Raw genomic sequence first — 27,997 nt, 5'->3', positions numbered from 1 at the left:
TCCACTAGCTCTTAAATCTTCCTGAGATTTCAGTCTTTGAGAACAACCATTTACCACACACAACAGAATTAATACAACAGACAAGTTGTTTTAAAAATTATTTAATTTACAAACGCAGACACTGCTTCTTTAAACAACCATGGTGCAAATCTTACAAATTCTGAGTTGCGTTGATGTAAATTGTCTTTTTAGCTTCATTTACACTAGGAAGTCAATTTCTCCAGTAACGCTTCTATTCCTTTTACATCCTTCTTCAGCTTCAATTTTGGGACAAGCTTTTTCAGCCCTTTTTTGACTGTATTTGCCACTTTTTGATCACTGCTCCGGAGAAGGCTACAAAGAAAAGAAGAAAAACAACAAAGATGTCAAACGTCAGCATGTAGGTTATAGGAAAAGCTGCCCATGTAAGGAAACAGTAACTCTTTAGGAATAATATAGTTCAGGGCAGAGTCTATCACTTCCTATTAGAACAAGATGCAAAATTTCCCAGAAAGCCTGAAACACCAGCTGAGAACAGAACAAACACAGGTTAAACGAGACCGGAAGGAACTGCAGATCCATACTCAAAACCAGGTTCAAACACTGGGTCAGAACAGGCTGCTCAGGGCTTCGCCCATTTCAAGCCTGAAACCCTGGAATGCAGGGGAGAGCAAAGCGCCCCTGGGCCCCAGCCCCACCACTGGGTTGTCCTCATGGGAAAAAGGCTTCACTTTATATCCAGCCTGGGCCTTCTGTGCTTCAGCTTCTCCCGCTGCCTCCTGCGCTCCCACCACACACGCACTGCTCTCTGGAGCCCAGCTTTATCCATCCCCGCCAGTACTGGGGGTGCTGTTGAGTGCCCCCAAAGCCATCCCTTCTCCCAGCTGAACCAGCCCTGGTCCCGCAGCCTCTCCTCCCAGGCCAAGGGATCCACCCCATGAGTGCGTTGGTCACCCTCCATTAAACTCACTCCAGTTGTTCATGCCCTTCTTGTAACAGGGGTCCTAAAACTGGATGCAAGGAAGTACATTTAATACATATCAAGTAGTAATACTTTTGCTATTGTACTTCCATGCTTCGTTTAGAGCAGGACTACAGAGCCTTACCAGTTGTGTTCTTTTTTAGACACTACTTTTGGAAAACAAACGAGCTTTCCCAGATAACCTTTGTCCCCTAGAAACAAGATAATTAATCATAAGCTCTAAAATACTATTAGGAAAGAAAAAGCTTCTGTACTATCCAGATCAGCCTAGGCAGTGATTGCCCTTCTCCCTTTCCTTCGGCTAACAGTGAAATGTTCTTGGATTATAATACAAAATCAGTACAGGTAATGGCACACCTAATTTACTACCTCAAAATGATGAGTAAATACTGCCTAAGAAACTTAATGTCTTCTACAGCCAATGTGTGCAATGCAGAACAGAATTACAAGTTGCACTGGCATAGAAGGAACTGAGATAGGAAACAAACTGTAACACACACACACACACACTTGCACCAAGCAGACTGCAGGACACTGCAACTCTCTACCGTCCCCAGGATTCTTCCAAACAGTTCCAAATTTGCAGCTGCTTAAAAGCTTGTTTCTTGCCTACTTTTTAAACAAGGACTAGACATGGCAAGCTGAACTAAGACAAAAAATTTATGTAGCTTACGGTGAGATTTAAATTTTGTGTCCTTAGGACTCCAGATCCTGTGCTGGATGACAGGACTACAGGCAGTAAAGTATGGGACGCCCCCCCTGACGCCACAACTATTTCCACCTACTTTATTCCTAGATTTATTTCTACGACTAACAACTTCTAGCATCAACTTCTGTTGCACTTTTAGCTATGACAGTACTATTTAATCAAGAGGAGTTCATTAAAACTGAATTAACACAGGTGAGTGCAACACTTTCCAGCTTTTCTGTGACTCACACACCCCTGATAACAGCAAGAAAGCCACGAGTACAGACAAAGGATGCGCTGAACATATTGATATCTAACATGGAGAGATTCGCATGGTTCACTACCAGGGACAAACAGCATATAAAGTAGCAAGCCAGTCTCTACGGCATTTTATGTATTTCTGAAAATGAATTTCATCTGCCAACAGCTGTGCATGTAAAGCTGCTTTCAAATTCTTGGTATCCACAGGTATTGCAAGACACCCTATTCTTCCTGTAGAATATCTACATGTCTGATAATACAGCCAAAAGACCAACGTAGGGGGTTTTTGTCTGTTTGTTTGTTTTTTTAATTATTATTAGGAAAGTTCTTCTAAGATCTGGTAAGCAGGCACCTATGTATTTTGTGGATATAAAATACAACTTTATGTGTTACAGAAATTACATACGCAAATCAATTAGTCATTTGGCGAGGTACATTTTTATCCATTTGCTACCCTGATTTAACACATTATTGCCAAATTAAAAAGTACTGAGGAGAGGTCTGGTGTAGAAACCTAAGTAGACCAACATCTCATTACCTTAGGACTCTCCATGCTTGCACTAGGTCAGAACCAGGCTCCAAATTTCTTTATACAAATCAAATGAGAGGCAAGCACGTCAATGAAAGGAGAGGGTTCAGAGGATTCCAGGTAACCAAGCAAACAAGCACATGCAATGAACTGCTCACAGGTGGTGAATAAGCTTAAGTAACTAGAAAGATAAAAATCTCAAATGGACTGTCTAGGTAATTTCTGAGTTTCAGATCTGCACACAAGTGACAGCTTCTGAAAGCAACAACAAAAAAATCACTCACAGCTTCAGGGAGAACTGGTAGAGCCTGAAAATTACCTCTGTCTGAGGGATTTGAGCTCCTTTATGACAAGGGAAGTATCCGAATATTTTTTAAAATGAGAAAGTTGAGACTCAACAACTATTACATGTTAAAAATACTGCAGTTATTATGCACACCAAAGTAAATCAAATTTATAATTGCTGTATGATTTAGGTAACCTCAGGCTTCAATCATGCAGCTAAACAAAGACAAGATTAATTACTATGTGCTAGCGAGGTAAGCAGGTGTCACAGGAAATGGAACAAAAGCAGCTGGTTACGTTCGTGTGTTCTCAGCTGACTGAACAGAAGGGCGTCACGCCTCAACAATCAAGAGAAGTTAAATCTACAAAGGATTCATTTTTTTTTCTAACTAAAACTAAAATTCCAGCAAACACACACTCCTCACCCATACTTTTCTCTCTCTTTCCTGTTGAGTTTCAGTATTGGTGAAAAATGTTTGACTGACAATCTGGGAAATAAGCTCCCCTGCTTGGAAACAAACCACAAGGCCCGCCCTGTAGTGACATGAGTAATAGCAGAGAGCGAAAGCTTGACATTCCTTACAGACACGTCCTAAAATACACCACTCCTGTGCTGGCTTTTGCCAATAAGCAATTACTAGTTTTCTGTTGTGTTTTTTTATTTCTGTAAGTTTTCCAAAGCGACTAAGAGACTGCTGTCACAGTGACAGCTGAACAGTTATTGAAGTGTTACACAGGGAAAAAATTCCACTCATTTACTTTGCAACTTTATTTGGACAATCAAAATATAATAGTTCAGTACATAAACCAGCAACACCACATGTTAAATGAATCTCCCCAACTTTGTGTTCAGGGAAAAAGTCCAAGCATTAATACACTGTCAGTGAACAAGCCTTTATATAATAACAAATCTCTACTGAACATCTGTGAGCAGGATCAGATAACTTAAAGGCATTAGATGCATTTATTGAATTCTAAAGACCTGTTATCAGAGGCAAAGAAAAAGTGTTATCATTTTAGCAGCGTAACAGTCTTAACAACCAGATCCATATGACTATTACAATGTTGTGTAAACTGGTTTCATATCTGGATTGCAACTACTCTTCTACTACCAGTTCTTCTCACTAGTGCTCTGAATGGTATTACTAAACAAAGTTAGAATTGAACTCAGATTAACAGAAGTCCTATTAGTGAAAGCAGTTTTTGATTCACCTTGCAAAGGAGCATAGACGTCAAAGTAGCCTCACTCTAAAGTCATAAAGAGCAAAGAAGGAAAGCAAACAGCAAGGAGTCTAAAGTAACTTCAGGAGAGGGAGAAGCGGGGTGGAAAACAGGGAGATGAGGTTTTTATTTTTTAAAATAATGTTGTCTGAATTGTTTGCTGATCTTGGCTCAGTGCAATTCTGTGTGAGGAGCCAGCAGTGCAATGCTGACCCAGCAGTTCCAGAACACAGCCCACACACTGCGAGCTGAAGACAAAATGTTGGGTTTCTATGACCTGCCACTGACAGGTAGTTACACACTGAAAACAGCGATGATTAACACAGCTGTCTGCATTTGATAAAAGAAAATATTAATGTTAGCCCAATTCCTGCGGGGTCTTTTTGATCTCACTAGTTGCACAGTTCACTGCTCTGAAGCTTTGAGCCAGTTAACTCATCATAAGCCTCTGCATGGTCTATTCCAAGCACTTTTCCACTTCAGTATGAGACATACTTAGGATTAATAGTTAAGGCATCAACACAAAGCAGTGTTATTGAAAACAAAACCTGAAAAAAAAGCCAACCCCCAAACCACAACCACCCAAAAAACCCCCCTGGATTCTTCTATGCTGCCACCAGTCACAGGTATTTCAGAGTTAATTATTTTAATGTTGCTATTTGTGCAGTGCTCACTTGAGAATTTTATGCTTGTAAAACAAGACATAGTAAGCACAATTTTAAAAATAAATTTGACTTTTAATCTTTGGATTTTCCAACACTGAGCTACTTTCTAGTACTGTAAAGGCCTGAGCTCAAGAAACAACTTATGGAAAGTTTGGTTTGAATTTTTCCCGTACCCTGTTCCATCGCAGACTTACCACTGGCATGAAAGAGAGAACACACTGAGGAAAAAATAGCATTTTGCTGGTAGAAATTTCATATAATCATAGAATCATTTTGGTTGGAAGAGACTCTCAAGATCATCGAGTCCAACCATGACCTAACTCTGACACTAGACTATGTGCCTAAGGACTTCAACTACATGTCTTTCAAACACCTCCAGGGATGGGGACTCAATCACTTCCCTGGGCAGCCTGTGCCAGTGCTTCACAACCCTTTCAGTGAAGAAATTTTTCTTAATATCCACTCAAAACCTCTCCTAGCGCAACTTGAGGCCATTTCCTCTCATCCTATCCCTTGATACTTGGGAGAAGAGACCAACACCCTCCATGCTACAACCTCCTTTCAGGTAGTTGTAGAGAGCAATAAGGTCTTCCCTCAGCCTCCTTTTCTCCAGGCTAAACAGCACCAGTTCCCTCAACTGCTCCTCGTCAGACTTGTGCTCCAGACCCCTCACCAGCTCTGTTCCCTTCTCTGAACTCTCTACAGCACTTCAATGCCTTTCCTGTAGTGAGGGGCCCAAAACTGAACACAGGATTCAAGGCGAGGCCTCACCAGTGCTGAGTCCAGGGGCATGATCACTGCCCTGGTCCTGCTGGTCACTCTGATACAAGCCAGAATGCCTGGGGTTGTTGTGACCCAAGTGCAGGACCTTGCACTTGGCCTTGTTAAACCTCATATAACTGGCCTCAGCTCATCAATCCAGCTGGTCCAGATCCCCCTATATGGCCTTCCCACCCTCCAGCAGATCAACACTCCCACGCAACTTGGTGTTGTCAACTGATATTATCTTAGCTGTTCAGAAATAGCCATGTGCCTTACATACCAGCAAAGAATAATGGCACCTCGATTTACTTCTGCCCAGGTCTTCATATTCTCAACACCAACACGTTCCACCAATGTCCTTCCAAAGCAAACTGTAAAATGTGGGAAAGGGGTAGGGAGAAGAAAAAAATTAGTATCTCTATGCAAAAAAGCCTGTTAAAAGTTCTCTGCTGCTGTGATTTTATTAAAATTAAGCTTGATGGTTTTAGCCATCACAAAGTTTTGTGCTCTGAAAATAACTGACTATTCAGTGCAATGAATACCTTTAGAGATGTTTAACTACTTCCAAGTATTGCTTAAAATTAGTTAGACAATATCAGCACTGTGTGATAGTTTACTAGCGTAAAGCAGGCAAATTTGCAGTTTCTTTTCTTAAACAGTGTCAAAGGCTATTCATGTCTTAAGAGAAGGCATTCACTCCAAAGAAAGATCTTAGTAAGAACAACACAACACAAAAGATAATTATATGCAATATACTAATACATACACACCTCTGCTGAAAAATGCTGGGTTTAAGCATCTGACTCTACAACTGAAGAAACGGAATTTGTGAAGATGAAGTTACTTATAACTTCTGAGCTAATCCTTTATGGATGCATGAAAACCACTAGGAACTTTGTTTCTTTCAGCTGTACTCATGTTACAGTGCTCTATTTCTTCAGCAGCTTTGAAAGCTTAAGTTGACTTGCAGATTCATTGCACTAACGGCATATACAAAAGAAAGAACCTAGGCTGACCTCAAGTCCCCAGCTGAATCTGAAGAACTGACCTTCAGGAGAACTGCTCTTATAACTTGCATGCTCAGCAAAGTTATCAGCAAGCAAGCCCAAAAAATCCCCACCCAACCCCAACAACTCCAACCTCCAAACAAACAATGAAGCTATTTTTCACTGTCACTTTAGGTCAGAATTCCATCTGAAGAACAGGTCGGTTTTAATTCAACTTGTTCCCTACATGACAACAATTTGTTTGATTTTTAATGCCAATTCCATAAACTCAGGACAATTCTGTACAGTGCACTCTTTGGAGAAAAAGAAACTAAAGGAAACAGCTTGTGTTAAAATGGGAATTGCGCAGTTCTAGCAGAAATAAATCCAGATAACGATCATCGTCTCAGTTAGGCTAGTCTCTGACAGATACTCAAGTAAAACTTCCCCTTGGCACATTATTAATTATTCACTTGAGAAGCAGCAAAATAGCCTCCTTACAGACCCATTTAATAAAGCCCAACTAACTCTTATTTTTAAAGGAAACAGGAGATACCTGAAGGTAGCAAGAGGAAAAAAAAAAAAAAAGAAGAGGTTTAACAAGGTATGATAATTCTACAAACAAAAAAGCCACCAACACACAGAAGAGAAGCTCCCTGCAGATTATACCATGTCACTCCCACTTCCTTTCGTTTTTTGAGGTTTTTGTATGATAAGAAGTAATCTCTAATAGGATATGGTGATTCACACAACAAGATTTTATAGTTATGTAATAAAATAACTTTAAAAGCTAAATTAAGATGAGAACATCTGTGCCCAATCTCTGCCTTCTGGGATATAAAATGGCAAAGATGTCCTATTTTTGTGCACAAATTATTGTAATAATGGTCACAAAGCACCAACCCAGCAGCACTAATGAACAGAGTAAAGATTACCGTTTGGCTCATAAGCACTAATGAAAGAAATCTTCTGTTAGAAAGACTTTACTTTTTCTATTATTATCCTTTAAATTGCTGTGTAATTTAGCAAAGCTATCACGACGTTTTAAGCACAGAAATGAACCCTGTCCCAAACACACAGCAAAACCCTGAGAAAAAAAAACAAAACAACAGACCACTACTTGCTTTGCAGAAAAGGCAAACATATCCATGGCATTCTGTTCATATAATAGCTCACAATAGCAAAAGGACAGAAGCAATAACCTTAACGGATATGTCAAATTTTCCAAATATTAGTATATTCAAAGAAATAAATGCAGCTTTTTTTTTTAGGTCAGATAACTGATTACTCTGAAGTCATAAATCGATCAAATAAAGCTGAATTTCCAACTTACCATCTTTTCCACTCTCTCTCATCTTTTCATCTTGCTCTATTAACCATTTCAAAACTAGATGGCCTGCTGGATGCTCTGCAATGTGAAGCTTTAAGGGAAAAAAGAAACCAAAACAAAACCAAATTATTTACTGATGATATTTCAAAATACAGTTACATGTTTATCCATAAATATTCCTGCTTGATTTATCCACTCTGCCCTCAAATGCCACATCACACTGATCCACCTAGTCATCACCTGTGCAAATATCAACAATGTAAGTATGTGAGTTCTTATTTAAACTGACTAGTCTATTTTTTTATGACCCTCCCCGTGCAATCTAACATTCGGTAATATAAATCCTTTCAACTGAAGTTTCATCCACTCCTCCAAGGACTTCATGCTTACTGAGCAGAATATTTAGGTCTAGCTGCTTCTACAAGAGCTTCCAAACTTTCCACATTGTCACAGACTTCAAAATTCACCACAGTATGCTGTACATATCTGACAGAGCTTAATCCAAAAAAAATAGGGCAGGGGCAAAGTTGGTCATACTGTAAAGGTCATACTGTAAAGACAAACAACTATTACTGTAGGACAAACAGCTATTATCTAAGATCTTTCCTTGCATGGAAATACACATACCTGAAAGCTAAGAGACCCTATCACTCTCTGCGTAAACAGCCAAATGAACTATTAAAATTTACCAACCGCTTGACTGCATAGTGGTGATGTTAAAACATACTCTGTAACATGACTGTCAGCTACCTTCCCACAAACTGTTTACAGCAGTTCTGAAGATTCAAGATCATGAAGTACCTTGCTCTACAACTCAGACGAAATGGTGGCTCAAACCTTCACCGCTCCGGAAGCAATAATAATACACGATGAAAGGCAAATGCCACAAAAAGAAACCGTGTCTAACGTACGAGTGCCATCAGGGCAGTACGCTGATGTCTCACGTAAAGGAAAAAGTGAGCAGACTTCATTTTAGTAATACAAAATAAGCAAACCCTGTGCAAGACCTCAGCACCTTGTCCTCTTTTACATTACCTGCCCATCACGGCCACCTGGAACCAGCTCTTCTGCTGCTAAACTAGCAATTGCATCTAGTGCAGGCTGGATGTCACCAGGAGCCGTTCTTAAGATATCAGCAACCAAGACAAAGGTAGCTTTGTCTGTCACCACTTCTTGGGTATGTTCTTGCAAATATTCTAGCAAAGGTGAGGAAATGGCTTCCAGCAGTTCACGGCGGCGGAGTTCAGTATCCTTCTTACTGTTAAAAGAGACAGCATGTTACTGTGGAAGCCTTGCTCTGTACACACATCAAGCAACAAGAAACTCAGAACACATGGGCTATTTGAGGCAGCCATAAACTACTGGAACATCAAAATAAAGCATTATTGTTCCCTCTGTTTCACACACAATTAAGCACACGTTGGACACACATTTTAAGAACACATACAGTGAGAAAGCATATAGTTTTTAAAGCTAACTGCCAGTAAACCTCAAGAGTTTTCTGTTAACAACAATAATTTAACCTCTGTTTATTTTCTCTTTATTCTGTTACCTCAGCTACCAAGACGTATTTCCCAAACAGCTCACTAAACATCTAAAATTGCTCCTTCTTCAAACCCTGATAAGCATCAATACCAGACTGAATTCAAATGAACAAATTTCAATATTTATTGCTAGATTTTGAGATATATTTTTATGCAACTCAAAACACCAATAATGCATATTAAAATCTTCAGCTATGCCAAATTTGACATATGAGCTTAAACAAAAACTACATGGTAACTTTTTCCTTAACAAAGTAGGTAAACTGCTAATCACCAAAACATTGCTGGTCACCAATTATCATATACAAATTTTAAACCAAAACTACAAAAATAAGGACTACAGACTGACATATCTTAGGTATTATTCATATATATTTACATTACTTAGATATATTATGAAGAAAAGCTGAAAGTACATTGATCATAAGAGAACGTTGTGTGAACCGTTCTGGACTCTAGCGAAAACAACTTAACCCTCATATCTGAGTTACCTATAGGCATTGCCATCTCCCTGCTGCAGAAGCCTAATGATTTCTGGAACAAAATGTGCAGGGTCTCTAGGACTTAGCAAGTACAGCAAGACCTTCTTTCCATATTTGTTGTTTATCATATTTGGCAAAGAAGAATTTATTTCCTGTAAAAGTAAACAAAGAGCAACAAAACATTAATGAAATAACAGTTTTGAGCCATCAGTAATTACTGATTACTTTTCAAAAGCAAAGCTTAGGAAAAGAAAACTACATACTATGACTAAGATTCATATCTGCTTGTGAAAGTAAATAAAACCCCTCTAATCGGAATGGAAGTCTGGAGAAGTGAGAGAAATAAAAAACAAATTAAGGTTTAAAATGTGTTCATCAGATGCATCAATGTCACTGATGTCAATGTCCTACACAAGGACAGGATCTGTTTTCACTGACACATGCAAGTACAAACAACAACGCACATTCTGGTATGTCACTGGGAAAAAACACCAGGAGAAACTATAATCCACACAGGCATTCCCACTCTTGTCAGTAACATCTCCCTAGCACTGCCCACTTAGAGTCTTCAAGAAAGAGAGGGATTTCCCACTAAAATCTGCCTGAATCCTGACACATGCCAGCTCACAATGTACAGTTCCCATCACAGAGGAAAGTTTAAGGCACTATAAATATTCTTTGGTCCTGGATTGTGGAGACTGAGAGATGATGAGAAGAGTCTTCTTGAAGGATAGAAAGAGCTTAAAACCTTCCCTTACATAAAAATCCCCAGCCATTCTGCCAATCCACATAAGTGATCGGTTTTATCACAACTACAAAAAAAAAAAAAAAAAGACAAGACTTGCTCAAACACTGCTTTTTCTCCCCACAAAATCTTTTTTATTTTCCTTACATTCCTAAGCTAAATTTTAGTATGGACAGAATGATAATCTATATAAAGTGGTTTAGCAGTCTAGCTGCTCTTTAAGATAATTTTGAGGCTTGGAGTCTTCTATCGTGTATGCTTCAATGCTTGACTTCTAGATGCTTCTACCTTATTCTCTGCTACTCGTTTTCATTCACCACCTGAAAAGCTGGTTTTGATCTCTCATTACTTTTTTCCTATTCCCTGACATTTTTTCCCTGTTATTGACCTTATATAAACCCAGACAGGTCAACTCTGTATATGTGAAGGCCACTCCTCCTTATTGTCCTTTGCTCTTCTGTCCAGATTGATGAGGTAAGATGACCAAACAGTAAACACTCCATTATCTTTGATCTCAGACAGTGGAAAAAACACAGATGATTCAGGAATTAAATGACACCTTGGAAGCTCAGCTAAAGCCAAACACATTATCTGAACCAATAAACTCCCTAGAAAGCAAATTATTGGTAATGTAGTATGGGCACACCTCAATGACCTCATATCAAGTCAGCTCTGATCTGTCAGGTTTTATTTGCTTGGGACTTGCCCAGAAGTTATTGCATTGCAGACTGGACTCTGGAAACAAAACCCACAGCTGTGATTACAGCTAATATACCCAACAAACAAAAGCCATCTCCACACTGGGATGCTTTCAACTCTCCACACCTATCAGAGAGGTACAGTGTTAAAGCCAGATCTCCATGCTGGGGTACAAAAACCCAATCCAAAAGTTGCTCAGCGGAAGAAGTCGTCATAGTTTTTAAAGCAGGCCTCATCATAACCACTTTCTCCTCATAGTCCTTCTCCACATGGAGAGTATTTGCCTCCTCTTCACATCCCTAACGCTGTATCTCAACCCATTAGTCCTAAAAGCTATAGCATGAGTACTGCTATGAGCACATTACAACCTATACATCGTTAATTATCCTGCTTGTGTGAAAACTAATTGTACACCATGAAGTCTCTTATCAGTGTGAAAATGTAACTTCATGATAATTTACAGATTAAAACATCTTAGAAGTGATAGAATTTGCATGTAAACAGAATCTTAACAACAAACACTTCATGAAACCTAATTTAATAATTTTTGCAAGCAAGGTGGGGAAATGGGGCATTCCAAAACGAAGCAGATGCAAACTAGATGGTACTATCCTGACTGTTCATTCTGCAATTACATGTTGGTGGAGCAAAACAGCTAGGGTGCTTCCATTTTGGAAGCAAATAAAAATATTACACAGATTTTATACAGAATGTTAGTTATTGTTTAGTTATGAACATACTATGTAAAAATGTCAAATTTTGAGAATTATATGTGAGTTAATGGTTTCAGCATCCAGCCCCAAGTATCCAAGTACTTTTTCTTGTTCGAAGTCATGGTATACTACATTCAGACCTGTTGCCATGTTCCGGAAAGCTTACTCTAGTTTATCTTGAAGTATCAATTTCTGAGATGCTACTTCTGAAAATGAGCTAAATATGCTAAACAGTCTTTTATACAACAATAAGTTTGCACAGTAAGGACATTCTAGGCACTGACATTCTTGACATTTTAGGTTTTCCTTTTAAAATTGATTAGGTGACATCTTTATTCTAAAGTTTTCCACCAATTCAATCTCTTTAAATACTAGCAGAGCTCAAACTTCTATGACAAAGATATTGACTTTGAAGAGATTCCAGTCATCCATTTGCCAGAATGAACATGTACAAAAAGGGTAGTTTTCAGTAAGCACTGAATCTAGCTTGAAAACTAATTCAAGTAAATGACTAAAGGTAACATATGAAATGGTGCCAAGTTCTTCCACGGAAAGAATAATCCTGATACACAAGTAAAATGAAACAGAAATGGTGGAAAGGAATTAAATGGTTTGAGAAAAGCAGATGGATTTCTATTCTCATCTTCCTATACCCTGACAAACACACTGATGCTATGTCAGAAAAAATCAATTACTTACAGATACAATTAACTGTTTCACAAGTTTAGTGTCATCGATGCAATCAAATGCTGCCAGCAAGACCAGATGAGAAAATTCACCCTGCAAAGATGACACATGAGAAACCACATGCAGTCAAGTTCTAGGAATATATTAATTGACTTATAAACAACATTTCTGAAAGTTTATTGGAAACATGACACAACATGAACCACAAACACATTCTGTCTACTTTCACACAATAAGAAGGCAAACAGGCTCTCTCTGAAAGCAAAGCTTGTTAAGAGAAGCATTTTGTTAAAACAAAGGTAGATTAAGTTTATTTGGCATTATAACTTGATGTACTGCTTTATCACATCCAAACTATTAACCTAGTCCTATTGTTTAATCATCATTTGAAATAACAGGATTTGCCTTACAGGAGCATTACATACAAATTTTATTTCTATGGCAGCTTTGCTTAAAACTGAGATAAATGACACACCACATTTTGGAAATCGTGTCTCTGCACTGAGCCATACAGACTCTGCTGCACTGCTGGAGAGCAAGTCTCTGGCACACCCAAAAAGGCACAACCCAATTCACTTATATGTCAGTGAGATTCTACATCACAGTGAAGACAGACCTTCAGTGCTCCAGTGTTTTAGCTACTGTCCACCCACTGTCTCAGGTTTCTATTTATTTTATAAAATATAACAACTCATTTATTCTGGTACTTGAAAATTATGGAGAGTAACATTACTTAGATCTCCAAAGTGGGATGCACAACATAATCCACTGTGGTGCACGAAGAAAATATTATTTTGTACCACTTATAAATATATAAAAATAACCACTGGTTATCTTTATCTCATCCTTTTAAAATTTCTATTTCTTGCTATGTTTTATACCATATACTAGTACAGTATTATACACACATAATTTATACATAAATATACATATATTGCGGATGCGTGTTCAGTGTCTGGAAACCACTGACAGAGACAACGTCAACTATTCGTAAACAGAACAACACGGGAAACAGGAAAGGAAGGAGTTTAAAAATCTTTTCTTCAAAGCTGCAGTTTTGCCCAGAACTATGAAATCTGTTTGCAATTGTTACTCTATTGGTGTTGCACTCTCCAAACATACATGTTACTCAGAAAAAAAAAAATATATATATATATACAGGCTTCCTCCACTGTATGTCACTTCAGCATCAATTAATTCTGAAGCTTCCTGACTTAAAAAGTTATTGAGCATCTTATAAGAAATATGCACATTCAAATGGCCTTTCCAATGATATCCTCATCATAATTTTTGTTCCTCTTCTGCACACATTATATTTTACTCCCAACCAAGGAGAATTAATTAACCAAGGAGCTACATGAAAAAGCAATATAACGTTGGACTTAAAAAAAAAAAAAAGGGTAGAAAAAAATTTAGGACTTATAAGTAATTCAGCTGCTTTAAAGGCTAGGACTACATGTAGTGCCCAAAATGAAGCTTCCCACTATGTGTCCAAATATTCCATAAAGTTCAGTATATTTCATATTATCTAGTACACCTTCACTATTTTAAACCCCGTTTTATTAAGATCTCATAGATATTCTCAGTATCAAAGCACATTTAAATTAGCCTCTATGAAATCACTTGTGTTTTCAGAGGCTATGAAATAAGTAGTTAATGAACACTCACCGTTGCTATTTTTTCAATATATGTCTTCATAGTCTTCACAATTACTTTTCTGTCCTATCCAAAAGAAAACATATAACCCAAATGAGCCTATAGGGCCAATATACTGAATAACTAAACGGTTACTTACACCTTCAAAAAGATAACTGTCAATCTGCTTACTAAAGCAAAGGCTATTTGCCAAAATCTCACATTTGTACTATTAGTCAACACATAAAAATATTGCAAAGTGCTAGACCTGAACTGTGAAAGACTCAATCCTAGGGAGGTTCTGTGACATGTTGATAAGTCTGGCCCACCAATGGGAGATGCCAAAAAGGGCATCTTGAAAAAACCTCTTCACTAGCAGTATTTTTTTGGCAGAGTTTCCTCAGTGCTTATACTCTTGGCTCTTGCAATCACTGCTCAGTCTTCTTTAGACTCATTACTACCCCTAGATCCTAGCAACTTTGTATTTTTTTCTCACTCTTTAACAAGTAGACTATTTTAATAATTTTTTTTTTTTTTAAGTAGAGAAAAAGATGGGAGGCATTACAGTATTTCCAAAAGATGACAGCATATGTTACACCTCAAGTATTTCACAATACTGTATCAGCAGAAAAATCTAAAACACGGTTCCTACAACATTTTTGAAGTCTTTTCATGCCACAGCCAAACATTGTTCCACATTAGGATTTCTTTACTGTCCTGTCCCTACTGTCACTTCCACCTGCATTAAGAAATCTATGGGAAGAATGAATGGCCAATAATCTTACAATGAAAAAGCTTCATGTCTCATCTCCAAGAACTCTGCTAAAAATAAAAGGAGATGCTTCCACTATTAAAGTTCTAACGAAAGCACTTGATTAATGAAAAACTACTGCTTATATATGCTACTAGGAACAGTGGGGCCACTTTTTAACCTTGGTCTCAAATACTTAATTGCATCAAAATGTGCGCTGGCAGAGGGACTTGTGAGCAATCAGACTCACAGCCTCAGACTAGACTATTGTTAAAGAGGACTGGGTAGACAGAAACCAAATGATACCTTGGGAGTACCATGCCACAAGCAGTGCATCGCTACTCGGGCTCCATCATGAGTGTGTGCCAGGTAGATGACAGCCTCTCTGATAGCTTCTATCATTTCCTGGAGAAGAAAAGGTGATAAAGCAAAAAAGTGAAAGAAAAGGCTTGAGAAATCTCAAAGCAGGTGGGCAAGGGCATGCAAGAGGACATTTTGTCTGCTCACAATACTATGGAGAGCACCACTGCCTCTACGGAACCAAAAATCTGTAAATAATAAAAGCTTTCTCCCTTCAAAACTACAACATCCATTATGCTCATCCTGTGAGATGAGAACAGTATTGAAGCTTGTCAGTTGTCCCATTACAGAAAATTCAAGAAAGGGTGCTCAGAACTGAGACAGAAATCAGAAGAGACAAAGACAACCATCCGTTTGAAAGTGATGCAATTTGTTTATACATACATGGTATTTGCCAGAAAACAAAAAGAACTAAAAGGTCATTTAAGTGCCAGGTGATGATATAAATCAGGTACGGCAAGATTCAGCCAAAAAACAATCTTCATACCAAAGGAACAAGGTTCTGAAGTCATCTGACAAATACCACCACCAGCCAAAAAAGAAAAACCAAACCAAACAGCCACCTCCTGGGTTATCATAATAGATACCACTTCTGTTACTTTTTGATAGATTTCTTTGACATGAAGCTCCCACCTAACTCCCTTTCTAATCCTACCTTATTCTCGCTCCCTAGTCAAAGGTTCCAAGCATTTTACCATTTATTTAGAAACTGCTCAGTCACAATACAATTGGCATAACTAGGTATATCCACAGGTAGGAACAGATCTACAAAAGGGGTTTCCAGCCCCCAAAGAGAACATTCATATGCTACCACGTCTGCACAAAAGCCAAGCAAAGAGGAAGAGATATACCCTTACTCCCCTGATTCACTAAAGACTGTGAATACAGAAACATCCTCTGACAAAGCATTACACGACACCACGCACAGAAACTTTAAATTAGGTAGGATCTGGACTCAAAACAGGCCATGAATAATCCACCTCACTACCCTTCACTTTGTTAACAATAACAAGAGTTCAGGAGTCCAGTCCAGCAGAAGTAGGTAGGGGACAGCAGGTCTGGAAGCTCCACCTGGCCTGGAGTGAAATGGTGCTGAACTGCAGAACCAGGGCAAGGCCGATGGACACAGCCTAAAACAGCTGAAGTCCAGCAGGATACTAGCTTATACAATGTCACATCACACAGACAGATTTAGGCCTAGTTTTCGCAAGAATGGCTGGGGTAAGCTTAAAAGTGGAATTTAATATAGACATGGTGATACAAGCCATATGCTTGGTTCAGGAGGAGGCAGAAGACAAAGTTTTGGCTGCTGAGAGATGGGCCCAATCTCATTGTATTTTAGTCAAGAGGTTTTTGGGCAATGGCTAGAAATGGTTAAGAAACTATGTGCTGGAAACCTAAACTACTGGAAGCAATAGCCCTGGCTTTAATTATTCTCCAGCTATTGAGAAGGGCCATTTAGCATGGAGAAAGGAGACATGGAAGTAATTCCATTATATTTTTTTAATTCAAATATCAACAAACACTATGGCTTTAGTGTGAAAGTTCACTGTGACTGTAAACCTACATACCACACTACTCCCCAGTCATCTATCTGGAATCACCAGATGTGTAAAAATTTATACATGTAAGATGCATATTTTTGACTAGTTACACTTTCATCACAGGATTAAAGCACTCCACTGAAAGGCAAAAGAAGACAAAAACCAAAGAAAACATACTTACAGATCTTTGTTTTGGAAGAGCGTAAGTGAAGAAGTCCAAAAATACTTTATGTACCAGGGAGTGCTTTATCACAGCCTCTCTGTATTTAGGAAGAGAAAAATAATGCAAAAAGTCCCACATAAGTTATGGTTTTAACATAAGCTATCCATATTCCATTTGTATTTTATCAAGTTAGGCAGTGTGCTGTGCAGAAAATACAGTCATTCTGGAACAATGTTTAGCATTTACAATATGTGGAAGATTCTATGAAAACTCAGGAATTCTAAAACCTATCAAAATACATTTTCACAAAAAACACTGGAGAAGCTTATCAAATAATGCAATATGGAAGAAAATCACACTGTGAGATTTCAACTGACTGTCCCACTGGGGCAATGGACAGTTCAGTTTATAAAAATGGCATTCAAAATTAAGATAAGACACTCATTATGACACTTTGGACAAAACCATAGGTTCTTACTATATGACCCAGCAATGTTACAGCAGAAAAGAGTATCAATATTACTGTTCATATGTCAGAAACAAACCAATTAATGCTAGATCATCACACTTTAAATAAATTTTTGTTCTTACTTTTGTGCCATTGGTGTAAGAATCTGTTTCATTTCATCCAAGATGGCCTCTCTCTTTTCAGGCTGAGCTTCTAACACTTTATCCAGTGTTGAGACAATTGGTGTCTGAAGTAAACACATAGAGGTTTAATTGTTCCCAGTAAGTATCAGAGCTAAACTTACAATATTTAGCCCCTTTTCAAATAAAATTCGTAAACAACATCACAAGCAAAATGAATTTTCTGCAAAACTGTTTTTAAAATTTTAAAAGTAAAAATCTTATCTACTTTGAATGTCAGAAGCTGTGTACTTAAGTTATATTAATAATTAGCAAACAAAAGATACTTCTGTTGTTTGAACTGTTTGTTGTCAGTTATGGTCAGCTCTTCACAAGACGGTCAAATACAAGGTAAAATACACAAAATTGGCATTGTGCTAAGGGATTCCTGAGACAGCAAAAATCCTGCATGATAGTATGCACATGTCAGGGGGCAACAGTGCAACCAGTCAATGAACTGAGAAGTTAATCAAGGCCCAGGAAATTCAAGCTCAAATAAAGCAGAGAGGAGGAATATATAACATAGACCTTAAATACATAAGTACTTCCTGGTATTTCATGTAAACAATTACATTGGTAAGTCTTGTAAAATAATCTGTTGTTAGAAGAACAGTCTGTTTGGGGGTCAAATGGGGAATGAAGAGTTGGAAGCAGGAGGGAGAAAAGTAAAACACACATTTCAAAACTCTAAGAAAGTCCATGTCTTGTTAAGGATTACATTGTAATTTCTTATAAAACCATATGCTGTTGAATCTCAGGTTTGCACCTCAATGTAAGACTAATTGAAGCACTCACACCAAGAATGCCAGAATGATGGAAGCTAACACTGTGCTTGATTTCAGAGGCTATTTTACTTCCAGCACAAACTACAGCCCACAAACACAGCAAACATGTCTTTCTATTACCGTGCTACAAAATGCTTTACTAAAAATAGCCTATAAAGAAAAAACAGCAACACAGTTCAGAAATAAGCTGTTGATTTCTTATACAACTGTAAGAGAAATCTTGGGTAAAAGTGTGCTATGTTGTATACCAGGGTGCAAAAGCCACGCTAGTACAGTCAATAACTGTGTAAAACACAGTTTTGTGTTTTGTACTTTATAGCAAACAAAAGTAATTGTGACTCTATTGGAAGCCAACCTTCCAAGTCAGCAAGAAAGAAAGTAAAACAGAAGTCAAAAAAAGGGAGGTTGTACTTTTTAAAAAGGTTCCTACTGCCTGGAAAGGATCTACAACTAAACGGTTTCAAAAGAGTTTGGACTCAAGTCTTATAGTCTCCATGGGAATAGAAAACAAACAAAGCTTAAATGGCATTCTCTGTATAGATACAGGCACATTCTGCCCACACTCAGTTCTCATGAGACATAAGGCAGTTCTGAAACAAAAGCTTTCTACAGCATTAATGGGAATTAAGCCTGAACCTTATCTCAGCCAGATGACAACCTCAGACTAGACACTATGATAACTGCCACTATATGATATTAGACTGCCTTTGATGAGCAGAGCATGCTCATACATGAACAGAATATATTTTAGATTTCTAACTGAAAACAAAACAAAACCAAGCAATTTAATCTATAATAGAAATGTCCAAGCAATTGTAACATTTAAACATGCTAAACTTGACTACATTTGGACAGCTGACAGAAAGACATGTAATCAAAAGAAATAGCAGGTGAGATAGGTAAGGTATTACTAAACCGAAAACACCTTAGCATCCTAAATGCTAAAACACCTTACACCAGGAAGTATCGAAACATCACCTTGTACACCTGGAAAGTGTTCCCATATAGTTCTTCGGTCAGCATATTCCTCTGCTCCAGAATGGCTTTGTCATTATATGCATATTCCACTACAGCAGATGCTTCAGCATGACGGAGCATCTTTTTCACATGGCCTTTAAAACTTTTTATTATTTCTGCAATTTGTGGTTTTGTCCTGTTTCACAGGGAAGGATAGATAGCAAGAATTAAAACTTTAGGGATAAGCTGACCTATCAATAGTATGATTTTTGGAATCACACTTAGGTAATAAGTTTTAGCACAGAAACCAGGAAACATATGCATCTGGATCAGCCTTATGGCATTTATGAAAACATGGTGAGGAAGCCAGGAATCTAGAATCACAAGGCATTTTGAGGCAAATAAAAGAAACCAGTGGATAAATTCTACAGAATAAAGGATGCCTTCCTAAAACACTAAGCAGAGAAAGTTTTTAAGAACCAGTTTATTGCATAAGCAAAGATCAACATGCCCATTCTCCTCAATATGTACAGTTTTAGCTTTACTTTCTGCTAAGGAAAAACTGCTCTTAGCAACACCAGACACTCTCCTGTCTCATCAACATTATAAAAATGTTTCCAGAGGCATATTCATTCATGATCCATGCACTATAGATTAAAAGCAGCATTTACACTGGAAATGAAACAATGCAAAACAGCTAAGCAAGTTCAACTCATACTCACCCATACATAAGGAATTTCTTCACAATATTTCTGGAATATTTTGACTTGCTTAATTCAACTAGGCTATCTAGAAAAAGGGAAAAACATTCAGCCGGTTTAATTTTTCACTACATTAACTCTACAAAACAGCTGCCATTATTTAAGTAAATTTTAAGATCTCATTAGGAACAATGCATCATTTCAGCAGAAAATTAAAAATATTCAAAAAATTAAAAATAAAGAGAAAATAATATGGCTTGTTTTAATGTACCCTAACAACAATGCAGAAGCATATAGGTAAAACATAAATGGAAATAACATACCTTTCAATTCATCAAATATCTTCTGCCTTTGCTCCTCATTACCATACTGAATAAAGCATTGGATCACTCGAGTTGAATCATGTGCAAATGCCAGCTACAGGACAGAGATATTTCATTATCCTAGACTGTTCAAACAGCATTATGCACTAAATTTATTTTAATGCGCTTTTTCTCTGATACAGTTCTATGCCACAAGTAGCACGTAATGCCAGTTATAAAAGTTATCAGCTTATAACAAATTAAGGTTTAGTGCTTTTTACTGCTTTATAAGCACTCTGTCAAACAAAACATGGACAATACTTGCAGATGCTGACAATTACAGATATGCATCAAGGTTTTAATACTGAAAGAGAACCATGAAATAGTATCATGTTTTCTCTCATGTGTTTGTCATTTCAGAGGGAGTGTGACGATGCAGCTCCATGTCAGCATGGAATAGCAAGAATCACTTTAAAATCCAACATGTATTCCACTGCAAATTTATACATTTCAATAATCAAGTGGAAAGACTCTTTAGTATAGTTAAGTATCAGGGCATTAATTTCTCTAAAATAAGGTGGCAAAGCAACAATTGTAATTAATCAAAACTCTAAGTGCCCTGTTTTGAACTTCAGTTAACAAAGAATTTCACTGAACTAAAGCTGCCTGGCAAAACAGTCTTATTACAGACAAAGCATCCAGGACTCCCAATCCAGCAATCCCAAACATACTGTGACACTGTGACTACTGCCATGAAATCCAGGTGTCCAATGTAGCTTTTCAACCTCATCCTCATTCTTTTTTAGACAGTTAAAAAAATTCCCTATAGGTTTTGGAAAAACAGGTGAGTACTATATTATAAGTTAATTTATATTTCACCATTCTTTAGAGCTTTTGTGAATTTTTGCACTATGGCATTAGTTTTTCTTACACTTTTAATTTTTCCTTGGATAAGTTTCTGTAGCTCATTCATCAGCTTTTCTCGCTTCTCCTTATCACACTTCTTCCTACAAGCAAAAAAAAAGTAAACCGATCTTAAGTGAGGAAGCACATGTTTTGTAGTATGATTCACTTATATCTATAAATTAAGAAGATAGTACAAAACAAAGTTAGCTCCTGCTAATCCAAATTTACATTGTAATTCATTAAACCTGTACAGAGATGCAATTAAGCAGCTTTGGTTCCTAGAAACCAAACCAGATTTCCACACTTTAGAATCGCTATTTTTTTGAGTAACAGGACTATTAAAAATAACAAACTTAAAACTGCAGCCAGAGTTGCTTACAGATCAAAAGATCAGCCAGTACTGCAAAGCACAGACACTCAGAGTAAGTAAAATCAACTCCTCCTCCTGATATGGAGCTCCAGTTCTAGAATTACACCTGCCCAGAGAGCATATATAAACTTCCACAAAAAACTCATACAGTGATCCCTCTGCATGATCAGGCTGCATCAGTGTGTGCTCTGTGCTTCAGGATTCAAAAATAATACAACTCCTTAAGCATTAACTTACAATTTTAGCTTAAAATACAAGTGAGCTCAATCCAGACACTTCTAGCACTATGCATCACCACACTCTGCTTGAAGCACTGACTGCCTGTAATGTTATCATTCACCCACAGAGTTTCACTCTGGGAATACAATTTCATAAAACTACAAGAGGAGAAAGAGATTGTCTTGCAACTTCTGACTAGAAGTCCACGGAATGAAAGAAAGAAAATATTACTATTACCTTCTCACACTTTCCCATATTTGCTTTGATTTTACAATTATGTCAAAATTACTTCTATCATTAAGTTGCCTGGTTTGCTTTAACTCCTTCCTTTTCTTTTTGAATTCATTCCACTTCGGCTTTTTAGACTCTGACCCTGTAGACAAAAATAAATACATTTTCTGTAGTCAGTAAAAGAGAAGCACTGGAATCCTTCATTAGTATGAACCGTGGCAGCTCTGTAACTTGAACGGTTAACAATCCAGGAGCTTTGCCTGAAGTTACCCAGCTAGCTAGTATGAAAGTGTAAATATTTAATATACATGCTAAGCTAGCAATTTCTACTTGAAGAATGCTGGAAGAACAAGGCAAGCAACAACTTTTCCTCGAAGCTCTGTCAAAGGATGCATCATAAACCTTTCAATAGCTTGGAAATTGCCTCAAGATGAACCTAGCAGCCTATGGCTGCCCAGGTAATTCTCCCTTATTAGTTCATCCTGTACCCATGCATACCTTCTCCCTCTTTCAAAAGAACCCTAACTAAAAAAGTACATATCTCAAATCTCAGAGGAAGGAAAAAAAAAAGAAGTCTTTTTACATGCTTTATCTTTTTATTTAGTGAAATCCCTTAAGCATGGGATTTTACTATACCTCAGCTATGCATTGCCACACAACAAACTCATTTAAAGTCACTTTATAGAAAGTGCCACAAATGACTTATGAAAAAACTTCAAGTATTTTATCTCAGTTTTATTCATACCTTAACAAAAACCATCATCTTATATTACACAGTTTCACAAAAGCCAGTCATGTTAACCATTACTTCTATACGGAACAATTAAGACCCAGCCTTCAATTTTTAGACCTCAACAAACGACTTGTTGGTATTTAGCAGCACGCACTTAACTGTCTTACCCATTCAAAACCAAAGCTCTCTTTTTACAAAGCTTATTAACAATTTTTTCTATCACTCTCCTAAAGTAATAGTGACAACCAAAATCCCAAACCAGTAACACTTTGCTTTCAGAGCAGTGACACTGTGCAATACACACCAGCTTTCTGTTATTCTCACAGACAACATTTAAGGTTTGTCATTGTGTTGTTTAGGGTTGGTGTTTGTTGGGGTTTTGTTTTGTTTTATCTGTTTTTGTTTTGTTGTGCTTTTTGGGTGTTTTGTTTTGTGGGTTTTTTGTTTTGTTGTTTGGGTTTGGTTTTTTTGTTTGTTTTTAAAACAGCTTAATATGAACATTTTCTTGCTATTAAATCTCCAGACATCTAGTTTATATTACCTGTGAATCCCTACTGCAAACATGCAACAACAAAAGCAGAATACTCAACACCTCCTACTGTTTTTCAAATAACTAACACTTTTCTGCAGAACCTCAGAATCCCTCAGATAAGACTCCATTTCTCATTTTACCGTGTTGTTTAACTGTGCCAGTAGAGCTTTGCTTCACAGCAGAGGAAGGAACAACATGAAGTTCTCATGTACCAGAAACAAAGTTACAAAATAAACCCATGTAAACATTGATGAAACCAGACATCTATTTAGCCTTTCTGTATAAACACAAAAATAAGCTGTAAAATGTAAAATGCTCTGATAACATCAATTATATCTTCCCTCCCGCCCCCTTTTTTATTAAAAAAAAGAAGCGCTAACTAGTCTGGACCACAGAAAAAAAAAATGAAAAGGATAATCAACTTTGTTTCATGAATTTTTATGTTCCAAATTTTATAGCCAGTACTTTTAGAATAGAGGATTATTTCTAAAACAGCCTATGAAAAACTCTGCATTTTCCAAATTTGTGTGAAAACAGCAAGTTTCAAGCTACCCACTTCATACTGTCATCAAAATAATCATAGCTTTATGATGGCACACCAATTATTTAGATTTATTACTGCACCTTTACTTTTTACTTCCAAGAAAATTTGTAACTGATGATTTTCATGACTGCAAGCTCAAGCTCAGTCACGTGAAGTAAATTTTTCCACAGCAAAGATTACACACGAAGTAAACTTGGAGTCATTCAATTCTGAAGGATGATAACATGGCAAGGGAAAAGAGGAAGACTTAGATGAACAATGTATTTCCCAAAACCTATTTTTCCATTGATAACCAGGCTTAAAAATCTGCTCACCTCCCTCTTCACCATCCTGGAGCTTCCTCTTCTTCGCAAACTTTTCTGATTGCTGTTTATTCTTGAATTGTTTGATACTACCTCTTCCAGGTCTTAATTGTCCTTTCACGAATTTCTTGGAAATGGTTTTAGGCTTTCCCTCCTCATCTCCTTTGTTAAGAAGTTTCTTTGGTGGACCCGAATCTATTAACCAACAAAACAGAAATTAAAATGTTATCCTGGACCTAATGTTGCTTCAAAGTAACAGATTATTACTGAGCCAAGAATTGAAATAATTTGTAATAACAGTTATATATGTAACAATAATTCTTACATGCTACTTAAAGACAGTGGTTTTCATTGCAGTCCCTGGATGTCAGTTTTCCCTAGAGAACCTTTGCTGAGGCACTATTTTGCAGACAGCAGTATAATGGCCCAGGCACAAAAAGGATTATTCTAAATTAAGAATTTCACCACCCTTGACTTTGAAGTCATCAAACCCTAAATCATCTCTTCACAGTTGTGGTCAGAGCTGTTTTGACATTATCTGTTCTAAGCAGAAGAGATCAAACACTGAAAGGTATCTTCTCAATCTCAACTTACAGCGCTTCATAACACCATAGCTTCACATCTCAAATAAACTTTTTCTTAGTGTGTGAAAGCAAAGTCTAGAATCAAAAAGTTATCAACTTCAAACTTTTAATTTAAGGAGTATTTTAGGTCAAACAAATAGAGCTGAAGGGCTTGCAATGCAATCTATTTAAAGCATTTCAACTTTACTTTTTCCAGGTTATCTGATCATACCATCAGCATAGCTTTGCATGCAAGACAGAATCACGGAATGACTGAGGCTGGAAGGGACCTCAGCAGGTCTCCTGGTCCAACCATTCTGCTCCAGGATGATCACCCAAAACTGGTTACCGAGGACCATGTTCAATTGGCTTTTGACTACCTCCAAGGTGGGAGACTCCAAAACCTCTCCGGGTCACCTGTACCAGTGCTCAGTCACACTCACAGTAAAAAAGTGTCTCCTGATGTTCAGAGGGAGCCTCCCGTGTTTTAGTTTGTGCCCACTGCCTCTGGTCCTGTCACTGGGCACCACTGAGAAGAACGTGGTTTTGTCTTTGTACCCTCCCTTCACATATTTCTATACATTGACATGATCCCACCCAGCCTTCTGTTTGCCAGATTGAATTGGCCCAGCTATTTCAGCCTTTCCTCACAGGAGAGGTGGTCCAATCCCTTCATCATATTCACGGCCCTTCACTGGTGTCTCTCCAGTATGTCCACATCTCCTTTGTACTGAATGGCCCAAAACCCGACACCTCCCTCAACTTGCTGTCAGCACTCCTCATAATGCAGCCTGGGACTCAATTAGCTGCCTTTGTCCCAAGGGCACACTGCTGGCTCATGCTGAAATTTGTGATCACCAGGAACCCCAGAGCCTTTTCTGCAAAGCTGCTTTTCCCCAGCATGTACCGGTGCATGGGATTGTGTCCCCCCAGCTGCAGGACTTTGCCCTTCGCTCCTTGTTGAACTTCATGAGGTTTTTGTCAGCCTGTTTCTCCAGCCCAGGGAGGTCCCTCTGGAGGGCAGCACGACCTCTGGTGCTTCAGCCACTCCTCCCAGTCCTCTGTCATCAGCAAACCTGCTGATGGCATATTCTGCCTCTTCATCTAGATCATCAATGAAAACACTGAACAGTACTGGACCCACTACTGACTCCTGAAGTATGCTGCTAGGTACGGGCCTCCAACTAGATTTTGTCACAGCGATTACCACTCTCTGGGCCCAACCATTCAGCCAGTTTTCAATATACCGCACTGTCCACTCACCCCGACCACAACTCATCAGCACCTCTGTGAGGATCTTTTCAGAGACACTGTCAAAAGCCTTACTGAAGTCCAGGTAGACAACATCCACATCTCTTCACTCATCTACCAAGCCAATCCTTTAATAACGTAAGTTTACCAAGATAAAAACCGAAGTCCAAGCATGCCTGTGCAAAACAATAATCACTTGTCCAGGACTCCTGTTTGGGAGCCTTTGCCGTCTTACCTTTATCCTTTTTAAATTTCCTTTTCCCGTGTGGCACGTTTCCGCGAGGTGTTTTTCCACTCTTCCCCACGAACTTCTTTTTCCCCTTGGTTTCCATAGCGGCAACACTGCAAACGGAGCAAGAGTCAGCACTACCGGGAAGCCGTGTCTCCCCGTGTTTCCACGACATGTGGAAAACAGATCTGCGCTTCCTTCAACACCCCTTAACACACTCAGCAGGCTCAACCCTTCTCAGTGGCCGCTGCTGGGCGCTGCGGGACGAGAACGGGCCGCCCGCAGCCCGGTGGGCGCGAGGGTTCGGCCGGGCAAGACCGCGCTTCCCCGGGCCTGGGCGGCCGTGACCCCGCTCCCCAGGGATCCCCGGACCGAGCGCAATGACAGCGCCCCGGAGGACGCGGACGGGTGCGGGGGCCGTGAGGCCGCGGGAATCCCCTAAGCGCCCCCCCGCCCCCCAGCGCCGGCCCCGGACCCACCGCCGGACCCACCGCTCGCTCCACACGTGCCGCCCCGCCCGCGCTTTGCGGCTTCCTCCGGAGGGCGCGGCTCCCCATTGGCCCGCCTGGCCGCTGCCGCGCGACAGTGCCGTAGCAGCGTGCCGTAAAGCGCCTCCCCGCGGCGTCCGTTCCTCCATTTAAGAAATGAGCAAATTAGACAGCAAGCGGTGCTTGTTTTGGTTTAATCTCAAACGTTTTCCCTAAGACCACTTTACATGTACATCACAGTGCAGTGTTGGACAGATACATATCTTGAGCCAGAACACGATACCAAACACACTGTATATTTTTGACATCCATTTTTGACATCTTTTTTTGACACCTATTTTTGACATCTACTTTTGACATCTATTTTTGACATATATTTTTGACAGTAGCAGTTGTGTGTGCTGAATAACTAGTATTTCATAAATAATCCCTGGCAGTTTCAAGACTTAGGACAATAGTAAGAGAAATTCTGTCTGTATGTCAAATTAAAGCACATATTTTTGTTTTTATAATTAGAACCTGTAACGTATTTTGCGTGTAGAACAAGTGGGTTTGCAGTGACTGCGCTGTAGCTGTGTCTGGAGTTGTGTGTTGTCAACATAAAGAGCCTTCTTCAATCAAAGTTTTCTTCCTCCTTCCCTCCAAAACAGTTATGAAACCCTCATCTACTGCTGTCTCCCGAAATCAGCACGACTTCTCGCTCAGATCCGGGAGTGCCCTCTGGGGAGCAAGCCTGTAAAGATGACAGGAGGTCTCTCGTGTTTTGTTTCGGGAAAACCTTTCTTGCATTTACATCTAATGCAAAATTCTTTTGCTTTAAAAACTGGGCACGGCAGACAGGTGTATTTATAGTTCGACACATTGGCAATTCTTTAATTTACATTTCCATAGTAACTGTTAGCAGAATCCAGGGAAAGAAACTACGTGCACTCTTGGTTCAACAGTTACACTGCCACATACTCAGCACTGTTCAGTTGTACGCAGCCGTTTAAAAGTGTGCGCTCATGGGGGCTTTTCCTACTGTTATTTCATTCTGTCATGGCATCAGTTCGTGACGATCCGCTGTGCCTTCCTTGTGTTCCTGCCTTCTGCCTCCCCTCCCACACACGGTCCGGAGCCCAGCCCGCCCAGCACCCTGCACAAGTGAAATCCCGACTGAAAAATAAGGCAGCGTACCACGGTATAGATTAAGCCGCACTGATGCAGGAGAACGCCAGATGGAACGGTTCACAGCAGAAGCGTTTTT

The 27,997-nt window shown here is 38.8% G+C and overlaps 1 protein-coding gene across 2 annotated transcripts; it reads right to left on the bottom strand.

Annotated features, from left to right (window-relative positions):
- Positions 1 to 85: 85 nt before the first annotated feature.
- On the bottom strand, positions 86 to 26,957 carry PUM3 (pumilio RNA binding family member 3). 2 transcript variants are annotated; one of them, XM_065047235.1, is made up of 18 exons: positions 26,755 to 26,957; positions 26,270 to 26,376; positions 24,233 to 24,415; positions 22,116 to 22,251; positions 21,315 to 21,390; positions 20,405 to 20,498; positions 20,103 to 20,169; positions 19,402 to 19,576; positions 17,603 to 17,706; positions 17,030 to 17,108; positions 15,251 to 15,349; positions 14,227 to 14,280; positions 12,571 to 12,651; positions 9,724 to 9,866; positions 8,724 to 8,946; positions 7,692 to 7,779; positions 5,653 to 5,743; positions 86 to 333 (listed from the first exon to the last, which is right to left on the bottom strand). In XM_065047235.1, exons 1-18 carry the CDS (start codon positions 26,898 to 26,900, stop codon positions 204 to 206), a joined length of 2,076 nt encoding a protein of 691 aa, XP_064903307.1. In that variant the 5' UTR covers positions 26,901 to 26,957; the 3' UTR covers positions 86 to 203. The 2 variants fall into 2 exon arrangements, with proteins under 2 accessions (XP_064903307.1, XP_064903306.1); XM_065047234.1 differs by having other exon boundaries at positions 26,743 to 26,793.
- Between the last annotated feature and the right edge of the window lie 1,040 nt (positions 26,958 to 27,997).

This window comes from Columba livia, chromosome Z, assembly GCF_036013475.1.
Source record: "Columba livia isolate bColLiv1 breed racing homer chromosome Z, bColLiv1.pat.W.v2, whole genome shotgun sequence".
NCBI lineage: Eukaryota > Metazoa > Chordata > Aves > Columbiformes > Columbidae > Columba > Columba livia.
This window is presented reverse-complemented; position numbering and strand designations above follow the sequence as displayed.

Excerpts from the sequence above, each read along its gene's own strand:
- PUM3 (XM_065047235.1), bottom strand. The coding sequence starts at position 26,900 with ATGGAGGAACGGACGCCGCGGGGAGGCGCTTTACGGCACGCTGCTACG. Across the intron at positions 8,947-9,723 it reads GGAGATGGCAATGCCTATAG|TAAGAAGGATACTGAACTCC; the intron begins GTAACTCAGATA and ends CTCTTTTAACAG. Across the intron at positions 334-5,652 it reads GGTGCCATTATTCTTTGCTG|CCTTCTCCGGAGCAGTGATC; the intron begins GTATGTAAGGCA and ends TTTTCTTTGTAG.